This window comes from Taurulus bubalis, assembly GCF_910589615.1.
Source record: "Taurulus bubalis genome assembly, chromosome: 4".
NCBI classification, from domain to species: Eukaryota; Metazoa; Chordata; class Actinopteri; order Perciformes; family Cottidae; genus Taurulus; species Taurulus bubalis.
The window spans coordinates 24533688-24545974 of NC_136592.1; the positions used below are offsets into that span (position 1 = coordinate 24533688).

The 12287-nt window shown below is 40.1% G+C and overlaps 1 protein-coding gene across 1 annotated transcript in view; it reads left to right on the plus strand.

Annotated features, from left to right (window-relative positions):
* The window catches only part of map2k5 (mitogen-activated protein kinase kinase 5), a gene marked incomplete at both ends in the record, with an annotated part of 48616 nt that extends 40819 nt beyond the window's left edge, over positions 1-7797 (plus strand). Inside the window, one exon of the mRNA XM_079216475.1 lies at positions 7696-7797. Within this exon, the coding sequence (XP_079072601.1) occupies positions 7696-7797 (102 nt within the window). The remainder of the gene's footprint in view (positions 1-7695) is intronic.
* Positions 7798-12287: the final 4490 nt, after the last annotated feature.

The window sequence follows — 12287 nt, forward strand, 5'->3', positions numbered from 1 at the left end:
CTGAGGACATACAAGTAATAATAATCAATAAGTGATACTTGTGCTGAAGAACTTTCCCATTGATGACGTGCATGAGTGAGTGAGTGAGTGAAATATAAAACTGATCGGCCGGTCGTCACGATCAATTGAAACCCGTCCCAGTTTCGATCGGCAGCCCATCATCAGTTAATCAGCAGCTTGTAATTTGATACCTTAACACCAATGGAAATGTTGTGCAGATTTACACCATGACTCATGATGAATAAATATCTAACTGTCTGACTGTATCAAGCTCATCAATACCTCAGGAAGAGGTCTTTCTTCTTTTTCTTCCAAAGTCCATTAGCAAAGAAGCGCATGATGAGCCATCAGAGAGCAAAGTGAGGGTGTGTTTTTCTCCCCTTATACTGATGCATCTTTCATTGTGGACACCTTATCCTGTCATCATAAGCTCATGACGTTGGTCGGTTGAGGAGACTTTCCATTGGCCCGCTCCCAGGACCGTTGGCTGCAGGTATTTGGTGATGACCCATCCTGTCTGAGGTTTCTTGCTTTTGGTTCTAAACCGTCTGTCTTTCTCTCCCCTTCTCCTTCAATGTGAGGCCTGGTCTGTGTGCAAGCGCCTATTGACTTATTTAATTAGCTTTAGTGCAGGAAAGACAGAAAATATAGTGTTTGGTGTAATATTATTTTGCGTATCTATGTGCTTGTTTTTGCATATTTTAAATTGTGTGTATGAGAGAAAAAGAAAACCAAAGTGATGATCCCACAGCCGTATGTTCTTTGATTGTGATTTGATGGACATTTCATCAGCCCCCCTCTCATCATCCCCCGTTCCCCAGCCAGCAGCCTTCACACAGCCTTTTAGCACCCTTGTCAATGCAGCCCTCCTATTCTGTTTTTCTATTCATAGGCGCGCGCACACACACACGCACATTTCGTAGCCCCCTTTCAACCCCGGAGACACCAGATGAGCCCCATGGTTTTTCACAAAGGAAATCTCTGCTGTGTCTGACTGTCCCTAAATCTAGTTTTGACTCACAAACGGACACAAACGGACACAAATGGACACACACACACACACACACACACACACACACACACACACACATACATAGATGCTGAATAGACACACGCATACACACACGGTCCTTTTTTATTTCCTGAGTATTTATTTAGGAACTTAGCCACTCATTAAGCCTTCTTTTAACTGTAATGGAGCTCGTCTTTGTTGTCCTGGTTTTCACGTCATCACATGGTTCTGTTAAAGACATTTTTTTTTAAGATGTTGTGTTGTTGCGCATCACAATTTCTGAGCAGAAAAAAAACATTATATTCACTTGTTTGTACAAATACAGACTATATTATACATTTAATCATCTATACGTGGGTTTTTATTTTGTGTGTGATGTCTTGCGTGAGTTCTATTTATCTTGTCTCAAACTTTGGAAGCAGCTTTAACGTCTGAGGAATAGGTGTTTACATCGCTGCGATGTGCGAAAAGGATTTTCACATGCATGCTTATGTATCATCGCTTGTCTCTTTTCGGACTTGTGCCAAATCACTCTCCTCCTCCCTAAACTCTCCTGTCAGCACCTTCACTGCCAAATGTTTTCACATTTCACCCATGGGTCTTCTTCGACATGAACCCCATTCACACATTCAGGGACTGCAGTGTGGTACTGCTGCGCAACCGTTGGGTCACGTCATTTTAAATGAGAGTTGTATTCAAAATTACACTTCTTGGGCAATAAAAAAAGGGAATTTTGGCACAAGAAATATTCCTTTTATGTCGATCCAACATCCTTGATTTGACCAAATCAAGGTTTCTTTTTGTTCAAGTGTAAAAAGAAAATCGACTGAATAAAGATAAATGGTCACTTTATCATTGAAATGATAATTCAACCATAATGAATTGATATCTTATAAGGTTCACTGACACCAAGAATGTCAGTAAGTTTAAGAAAGTATTTCATTTCTCTCACTTTCTTCCAGTGTTACATTCCTGGTCACTGCTAACTACCTCTGTAAGTTTGGACTACCACATGTCTCCTCTAAAACACACATTTCCACAGTATGAATCCCGTCCGCTGCTGCGGTGGACGTTTTGCTCTTGTGTACACTTGGTTGGGGACTAAACTAGGCCGTGAGAGTGATGCTGCTCGTACTCCGCTTGGCTCTCTTGTTTTACAACCTCTTTTTTTTTTTTACTACTTCTTTCCATTCCGGTGCCTAACATTTAGTTTTGTGGCTCATTGACAGGTGGCTATCTGGAGAAAGTGCTGCCTCACTGTGCAAACAGTTTTGAAAGCAGCAGATAGATTTGAAAGTAGCATTAGTTGCTTGGACCATTAAGTTTAGAGCATTGTAACTCTCGAAAGAAAAAAAAGTCCCTCCATTTCCTCTGCACTCTGATTGACCAAAGTGCACACACACACACACACACACACACACACACACACACACACACACACACACACACACACACACACACACACACACACACACACACACACTGTTCACACCAACCAATGCCAGCCAGTTTCCAGAGGGAGCGAGTGATTAGCATGCAAATCTGTAAAGACCTAGTTATTCTCTCTACCTCTTCACCCTTCTCCCTGTCACACACACACACACACACACTGACAAACACTGTTCTTCCAACGCTATTCTAATGAGGTGATGACCAGCCTCTTGTTATAATTGCCTCAAACTCCTTTTAATTTCTTTTGAGCGTATTAATCATACATTGAGTTATTTAAAATCGCATAAATTAATCTTAGATTAAACAGACCCTTCAAAGGCTTCAAACAATTAAAGAGTTAGGTAGAATTTCCCCTGGGTTTAGGCCATTTCTATTTGAGCAGAGCAGTTGCAGGTGATTATCCCATTTTGATGGCCAGACGGTGATTAATGTAACTTTTAAATGAGTCCTTCCCCCCATCTCACCTCTGTCCACGCACCGTGACAGCAGAAAGTCAAAACACCTTCACTGACCCAACCAAGGAGTAGTTATACACTCTGTATTTATAACTCTTTCCTTACATGTCACATACCTCATTTAAATTGCAGGTATTTTAATTATGAGGGGTGTGTGTGTGTGTGTGTGTGTGTGTGTGTGTGTGTGTGTGTGTGTGTGTGTGTGTGTGTGTGTGTGTGTGTGTGTGTGTGTGTGTGTGCACCTGTTGTGTCTGCACCAAACAAAGACTCTTGAGCTCATCTCTGATATAATTGTACGTCTGCAGTCGAGATGCATTCTTCCCAACCTGAGGGTCTTTTTTGTTGGGTTGGCTGAGGGGTTGTGAGAAGAAAAACAAATCCGAGAAAAAGGAGAAGCATTTCTGCTACGATACATTATGTTCGTCTCCTTGGACTTTATGTAAATCTAATCTAAATATCTGCCTCTACAACTCTTAGTAATAGACTAAAAGAAAAAGGAGCATCACTGGTTGGTTGGACTGCTCACAGCTCAGACATGCTACCTGAGTCTAAAGAAGAACAAGTACATATTGCTTGACGGAGCCAAAAAGGTGCCATGAGACTGGTTCCTGTGTTCTTCTTGTTGGAAGCTCGTGTTGCCATCTGCTCTGTAAAGATAAGCGATCTGAAATGTCTAAAAATCTCCAGTCAAGTCAGAAATGCTTGATATTTGCAGCAGATGAAATTTTGCCGACTGCGCCACTCTGGACAACTACAGCAGTGTATGGTACATAAAGTCTGAGTGTGCCCGCTACCTCATTAATGCAGGGAGTTTTATCTGTTGCTATTTTTAATTTAAGTTGTAACTAAATAAGGACAATTAAGTTTAACTCTGCAAAAACAATGGCTTCGCAAAGTCCATTTAATAGCTGTTCCGGAGCTTTCGATTGTATCACATGAATGAATGCAGTTGGAGTTGTAGAGGCTTAGATTTCCATATTTCTCAGCACTGTATGAAAATGTTTCAACTTTTTGTCCATGTTAGCTGAAAAGTTTAGATTGGTTCTTGACTTTGGAAACAGTCGTTAACAACTCAATACGCAGTCCATTTAGTGACTTTCCATACCAAAATACACCACGTAATAAGTTTACTTTTCTTGTATGTTTTGTATCTCTCTTGTAGGCTTTTTCTAGTTCTCGCTTTCTCTGTTACAGGCCTACTTTCCGTTGTGTGCGCGCGTGCGCGTGCATGTGTGTGTGTTTTGAGCCACACACCTCCATCCAGGTCAGATTCCAGCAAGTTGTCTTTGGCCTGTCAGGGTTAATTTCTGGAGCAGAGGTGAAGAGCTGGATTTTTAGAAAACATCACTCAGGACTTCCTTCTTTATTTCGGTATTACGCCCTTTCTACAGAGGCAAGGAAGAATGATTGATGAGATGGGTATTCAGCACATAGGGGCACCCAGGAGCGTCCATTCCACCCGTCTCATACTGACACACACACACGCTCACACTGATATGAGAGTAATTAACCTCAGACTGTGTTAACCCCAGCTGCCCATTAGAAGGACAACAGGATTGATGGGGCTCCCCCCAGTCCTTCACAATCTCTACAGTTTGTGCAGGATTAGAGCACGCTGGAATGTGTTCACACGTTCCTTTTTAAAATATAAAACTACCCCAGACCAAATATGTGGGGATTGAACTATCACAGTCAAAAGTAGCGGTAGTGAGAAAAGAAGAGTGAGACAAAGTAGATTACTGAAAGGGTTTTCGATAGCACAATAACTCACAAATGTATTCACCCTTCATGTGACTTTATTTTGATGTTCTGTGCCTATTCCTCAGTTTAGCATATTTTCCAGTGTAACCGCAAATAGACGAGAAGGATCCCAGGAGGAAGAAAGTGGACCGTCACTCCCAGCGTGGCCTACTTTGTTGCTAATCTTACATTGTCTGCACTAGTTTGCGTGTTGCAGGGGGGCATTTTAACGTTGACAAAACAGCTGACAAACAACACTGTTCACTTTGAAATCACATCCAGCACCGAATTTCAGATCGACCAAGTTAACGACCAGCTCGTGAACAAGGTGGAGTTTGTAGTCCCTCAAAAGAGATGTTTTTGGCCACCAACTCCCGAGGATAATACATCTGCTGTATGCTGTTTTAAAACAGATATTTGATAATTGGTCACCCCCAACCAATTTGAGAATTGGGCCAAATTCTTGCCTGATGGAGTTGTCATTTGTTGTGCGTTTTGAGGGAGATCGCAAGTTGTAACGTCTAATTATTTGCCTAAAAAGTCTGGATCAGATGGAATTCTTGAATGTCCGAATTTTTGTCTTGCAGTTTTGAGCAGTTCCTCGGTTCAATGGCCGCTGTCAAATGATGCATTATACATATTAGTGCAGTTGTAGTTTACATGTTGTGGTTAAAACTGTAGTCTTTGCCGTGATATAAAACTGAACTCTGAGCTGCAGAACAAACCGATCATATGGTCTGCATCTTCTCCACGTCTGTGGCTCCTTACTTCTCAAAAAGCAAAACCGACCAGGAGTTCCACGCTATCGTCGGCGTGAGCATCGGGGTCCATTGATCCGTATAGTGTGAGCATGTGACCACGCAGAAAGGCGGATTCAAACGTGTAGTGGTGAGTTAACACAACCCACAAGATTAATAAATAACATGCACAGTGTCTGGCCAGCTTACGGTGGAGCTGAACTCCTATTAACAGTGACAGTCTCTTGTTGTTAAGGACCGATATCGTGGAAATCAGTGTTGACAAGTTCATTTAAACTGGCCGGCCACGACGTTGTTTATCTAATTGGACATCTAGACACCACAAATAAAAATCATGGTCAGCCCCAGTTGAAGTGTCTCATTTACAACCTCCTCGCCTCTCACCTCTGACCCCTGTGTGACCTCTGGGACCTCTGGCTCCGGTCAGGGTAGCCCCCCAGATGAGGCCGGTGATTGGGACCGTTGTCACTGAGATATCACATGTGACATCTCGGTTTCGCTGCTGCAGCAGTAACAAGTGAACACTGCCAGCGCTTAACAAACTTGATGGGCTTCCAATCGGCAGAGACTGAACACACGTTTGTTGGTTTTCAAGCGCTAATGTATTGGCACTGTTGACGGAGTGATTGTGATTAAGACTGTATAAAGAATGAATATCGTCAAAAGCTTTTTATTTTTAAATAGACGACAAAGATGGTTTGTGTTACTGCCTTTTTTATTTTTTTATTGCAACGCTCATTTTACCCCCGTTATGACTCATGTAGATCATTAAACTGCAAAGATATTTCTTTAAAATGCCCTGACAAGCCATCACTTAAACGTTAAGCATTTAAAACCAAATCTGTTGGACATGAATATTTAAGAGGGTTTAATGATGTACCTGTTTAGTTTATTTGTTTTTTATTATTATTTCTTGATTCGTGCTTTCGAATAATTATACAAGTAGAACTAAACCAAACACTTCACATAAAGGGGTGATAATGTTTGTGGCTCCAATCTGTTTGATAATAAAACATTATATTGCAGAATAGGTATAAACTTTCTTTGATGGCTGTTAGAATATATTTTTTTCTGTTTTATGAGAAAGCTCATTACTTTTGTTTTTACGGCCACGTCAGTCCATTTTTTTTTCTGAAGGTCATACATAAGGAGTAAGATTATAGTGATATTTCTGAATGCAAAAATGTTTATTTAAATTGTGAAATTTAATTTTCAAAATAATTGTACTTTTACAGCACAATTTGAGATTGAATCCTGACACTTTAGTGAAGGTCATTATGGCTAAATTTAGTCTTCTACGTAAAAGGTCTTATTTGGTTTGGCAATGCATTTAAAGGGATAGTTCAGCTGTTTAGTAGTTTTTGAAGTACAGTTGTACTTTGGGATAGTTTGGATTGCATAGAACAAATCAGCAGCAAAACGTATTTAATCCACCTGAAAGAAACACCCGTATCCGTTTAAGTGCACGCTATATTTAGAATATCTTCACCGCTTTATCTTGCAGTCAGAAGCCGACAGGGAACTGGCACCGTTATATTTGCTCTCCTCAGACTCCTTTTGACTAAAACAATCATTTTTACCTCACAGAATACAGGAGTTGCTGAGATTTGAAGAGGGCACAGACGGATATATAACGGCTACAGCACCTTGTCAGAAAGGGTTGCCTGACGGCAAGATAAAGTGGTGGAAATATTCTAAATGTAGCTCACATTTAAATAGATATTGACTCTTCTTTTTTTTTTGACGAGCCTTTCTTTTTCGGGTGGCTAAAATCCATTTTGCCGCTGCCCTCATCCACAGCAGAACATTGCTTTGTTCCCGTTGTGACATTCCTGTCTGTTTCTCCAGACTGGGGACGAGCCAGCCGCCGTCTACTGTCGAGAACACGCGGACTATTGATAAATACCTCATTTGACCATACTTCAAAAAATCCAAACTATGCCTTTTTAGGCCAAATTAAAAAAGGAAAGGAGATATTTTTGTGGAATTTCCATCTCCAAAAAATTAATTGCAGTCACTTTCAACTATAATAGTCGACCGCATGTCATGCCATTGCATTCAATTTGAAAATGTGCCATACAAGTTTGTCTTTTAATGTTTAATTCAGCTCATTATTGTCAGTAAAGCCAACCCAAGTTCTGCAGAAAAAAACTGACACACATTTCCTTCTGAAGTTTTGTATTTATTCTATTTAAAACACATTTTAACCAAACGTCCTCTGCTGCCTGTTTTCTAAAGGGAAACGATTTACCAGCTCTGTCCTCCTTTTATTTTTCAGGACCATTCCTTCATCATGCAGTTTAACGATGGCAATGCCGAGGTGGTGTCCATGTGGGTCTGTCGCTGTCTGGAGGAGAGACGAGCTCAGGGTCACGTCTGACGTCCTGCCGTTGTCCGCCAATGATGGACCAGGACATTTTACCCTGAACCTTGAACACTTATCAAAGGCTTCAGGGTCAAGTACATCCATATGCACTGTACAAATGACTCCATGTACATGGACAAAAGTCACTAGATGTTACAAGCTTTATGTGAGTATTTTTTTTATTTAACAGCACTTGTGCGCCGGGACAACAAGGAGCTCACATCCTTTGAACTTTGCAATTAATCTCTGCATCCAAAAAAGTGCACAAGGGTCTGCGCTTTCTTTTCTATTGTGGGTCTCCATCTTAAGCTTCGTCCTCACGTTTTTCCGGGAATATATAGAAACGCAGTGAGCACATCACAGTCTGGTGAGTGGAGGTAAATGGTCCTGATCAAAAGGAGCAGTGGAGCAACTTAAAAGTACACGACTGCAATACGCTGGCAGAGAACTGCTCTGTTTTTGGGATGGTCTCTCAAATAACCGTCTTGTGCTTTACTGTTGACAGCCCTCTAGTGAATGTTGAGGTTTATGCCTGTGAGGAGCTGCCCATGTGTGTGCCTGTTTTTCCAGTGAAGTAGTCTATTACCTCAGCAAACTTAGGTTGAAACAGCATTACTTCCCCCTCACCCCCAATAATTGCTCTTTTTTTATTCCTGAACTACAACATTTGTATCCAGTTATTCCTTAATGTTGTGAAGTCTGGTTATTAAGTGGATCCAAAGCTCTGCCTCTCTCATCAAGGAGTGTTTGAGTGATCAACGTTGAAGCAGCTCTGCAGCGTTACGGCGTGCAATGAAATATTGACATGCATCTTTTCTTGGTTCTGATGCCGGCCAACCGATTATTTGTTCTCGCTCTTCGGGAGGAGCCAGGGTTTCTCTCCGTTTAAACCTGTTTTTTTTAACTCTTCTCTTCATTTATTTCCGTTTGCACAGACATGCCTGATATTGAATGAACAGTTGGAGAGGAAATTGTGCTGAAGCAGTTCTCCATTTTCATTCAGGGGCTATCAGTTTTTCAAAGATTTCATTAAGAATAAGAGAAATTATGGACAAGAAGAGAAACTATATCTCTAATAAACCTACACGTTTTATATTCTAATATATTGTTTTATCCACTTACTAGTAAATCCTTACTTAAGCACGATGTGTCAAGTGCCACAGAAAACATGCTGTTTGATTTGATTGCCAAATGAGATCAGCTGATAAAGGCGGTGCACTTAAGACCACTGACAACCCAAATGGTGAGTTGTATGTATTTCTAGACAAACTTAATGGGTTAAATGACATAGATATTTTGACACAGTCTTGGTGTGCAGCTGCTGAAATGTATAGAGCTCAAGTGCAATTAAAGGCCATTTCTTCTTCCACAAAGGCACAGTAAGCGCAGCTCACAGTGACTTGTGTGTATCGCTGGAAACGAATGTAACTGCAACAGAAACGGCTCAAAGCAGCAGTTCCTTCCTCACGCTGTTCGGTGTGCTTTTGTCCTGTGCAGCGAGGAGGGGACACGGGGATGGTTGGTTTTAATCACTGGCCTTTGGACCGTGAATCATCCGAAAGTGAGAACACATTTGTTGATTGGAGGACAATCAAACATCCATCGGGTCGGTCAAAATTTGGGAACTCTTCAAGATTTCCAAGCCAAGGTCTGTTTTTTTAATATTTTTTATTGTTGAGCATCTTATTGCCAAGATGGGCTGTTCATTTAGCATGTTGCTACCTGAGGAACATCTACTTTCCTTTAGAACTGACCTGACGTATGTGTTGGTAAATCCCAAGCTGTGTCCAAGCTCCATCCTACATACGTATTCTTGTATGTAGTGCACGTATGTGTGCGTACCAAATTTAGTAGGCTAAAACATGCAAGTATGCATATTAAATTACATTTTCATGGGTTTGTTTGGTTGATGTTATTGCTGGCTCCCTAATTTCTGACAGTGTTGTTCCGCTCCAGAAACATCTTGAAAGCAAAGCATCTGGTTTGACAGAAGAGAATCTTAACTCAAGGTCAACTTACTCGCTTTTTCCAGAACTAGAAAAGACAGTGAGATACAGTAGAAAGGTTTCTTTTTTCAGACTACGGTTCCCAAGATCCAGAGTGAACATTTACTCTTCAGACAAACATTTTACATTTGGCAGTCTGTAAACCCACCAGCTATAAGCTTGGCAATATATCTGGGGTTCCGGTGTAGCCAGCGGAGATCCTGGGATGACCAAGACTTCCTTTTTCATGCACTCATTCATATTAAGTTGGCCTTAAATGTAACTGAAGCTATAAATACTTAGCAGTCTGGCATCGTGGCCACGCTACAAATGTTAAATGTCTTCTTGCAACTCGAATAAAACCAAAAAGTTTCTTTTTTGGTGCTGTTTCCCAAAAGCTCAGACACGTCTCTAATGGTTTGGAAATGTACTCATTGCCTGTGTTTTTAAATATGAATCTGCAGTATCAGTGAAATATTTATTATTTTTTTACTTTCAGCTTGTTATTTCTCCTGTTTTTGACAAAACCGAAACGAAACATTAAGTCAGTGATGCAACTCAGCAGAAATATTATTGTTGTGATATTACTGCCTTTTCTGTAATTATCTGTGTTGGCACATATTCCAACCGTAATGCACAAACAGAATAAAAACTATTTAAACAAAATCATTTGAGTAAGTTTGACTTTTTTTTAGTTGATTTGATTATTTAGTTTTGAAGGTAAAACTGATTTCACACTGACACAAAACAATGAAGCTAAGTTTTTCAGTCACCTTTTTTTGTATTTCTGTTTTTGTGTTCACCTTGATAAACTTCAGAGGAATCTATTTATGAAACGAAAAGAGAAGAAGCCTGAAGTTTAAGTTCCTTTGTGTTAACTTTTATTCTAACTCTCTTCGTTTAACCGATTGTTGTTTATGAAAATTATAATTATTTTGCTTCGGGAAAAAAGGTTGTCCCGTGTCGAATCGTTTGAAATCTGACTGTAAATAAGAAACGATAAACTGATCTATAAGTTAGACTCACTTGTCAGTTTATTAAGTACATCAAGCTAAAACCAATGCAGTCTAATACAACAGCAAAGCAATACATGTTTTGTTTTTGTTGAAACAGTTTTAGAGAGCTATTGATTCAACGTTATGGTCATATTGGAAGTTTTTAGTTTTATATTGTATTCTACATTATTATGGAAATGTTGTATTCTCAGTCTATGCTACATTCTAATTACAAGCTGGTTTTCAGTATGTAAAAAAACAAATGATCATCTATATTCAATTTAGTATATTTAAAGATAGTAAATTGGTTGGATTTTTGAGTGTTGTGCTGCTGGAACACAATTGTCCGCGATAACAAAACCAAACTGCAGCCTTGAAACAAAGTCATAACTGTTTGATTTTAACTGTAAAGTCAGACAGTTATGACCTTCATGACATCAGAGTTTATTGCAGCACTGCTGTTAGACTATTGGTTTTGGCTCGGTTTATTTAATAAAGTGGCACTTGAGTGTAAGGTACATACAGTCAGCTTGATGGTGTTTTTATTAAAATTACAAGTCTTGAGTCGCCTTTATGCCCCAACTCTTCACACGACTTCCACAGTAAAATGATGGCCGCTTCATTAATAGTTTGACATTTGAAAAATGAACTTTCCTGCTTGAATAAGAAACAAATCTTATTTTGAAGCATGTCTGGTCTGGGCTTCCTTAGAGACTCGTGGCCTTCACAGCTTTATTGTGTTACTTACCGTTAGTCGAGAGACCTTGTGCGATGTCATTCATACTCGTTTCTGTCTGAAAGCAGCTACACATGTATTGACAAGCCTCCGGATTTAATAATTATACAGCTGTGTTGCAACCCACAGGACCCTGACACACCAGTAAGCAGCACGTACCCCGTCGGTGCCGTGTCGTATTTATGTATTATCAACTTTTTTAAAAGGGGCCTCAGAAAGCAGAAGGACAACTAGTGTTTCAATGCTTGTCTATACTTTTGTAATAAATGATTTTGCAGGAATTAATTGCCCGCTTTATTTGATCTTTTAAATGAAAGCCGGGTTAAGAATACAATGATGCTGTGATTGAGGTTACCTGCACTGATCCTCCTGGTGTGTCAGACACTTTGCCATGACCCCTTTCACACTGCAATGTAAGCCCCAGTTATTCTTTGAGGGACACCAAAGGCAGTAATAACAGAAAACTGCTTGTCCTTGTATTTCTGTGGTTCCTCCCTCTCTTTTTTTTTATTACAATCTCCAATGAGAAAGAGAGCTGCCTATATACTGTGTGAACGTACTGCCACTAATGTCCAAGAAAAGTGTCTCATGTTTGAGAAAGTTTATTAAAGGTTGGTAAGTGCAGGGTCGACTATAGTGCACAGTACAGCATCTGTCGAAACCCTGCGCTGAGACTCCAGCCAGGAAGGAAATCGTTTTGCTTTTGTCACATTTACTGTTGTATCCTTTAAAAAAAAAAAAAAAAACCTTGGACACCTGCTGCCGGATCAATAAGAGCGTTGTCCTAAA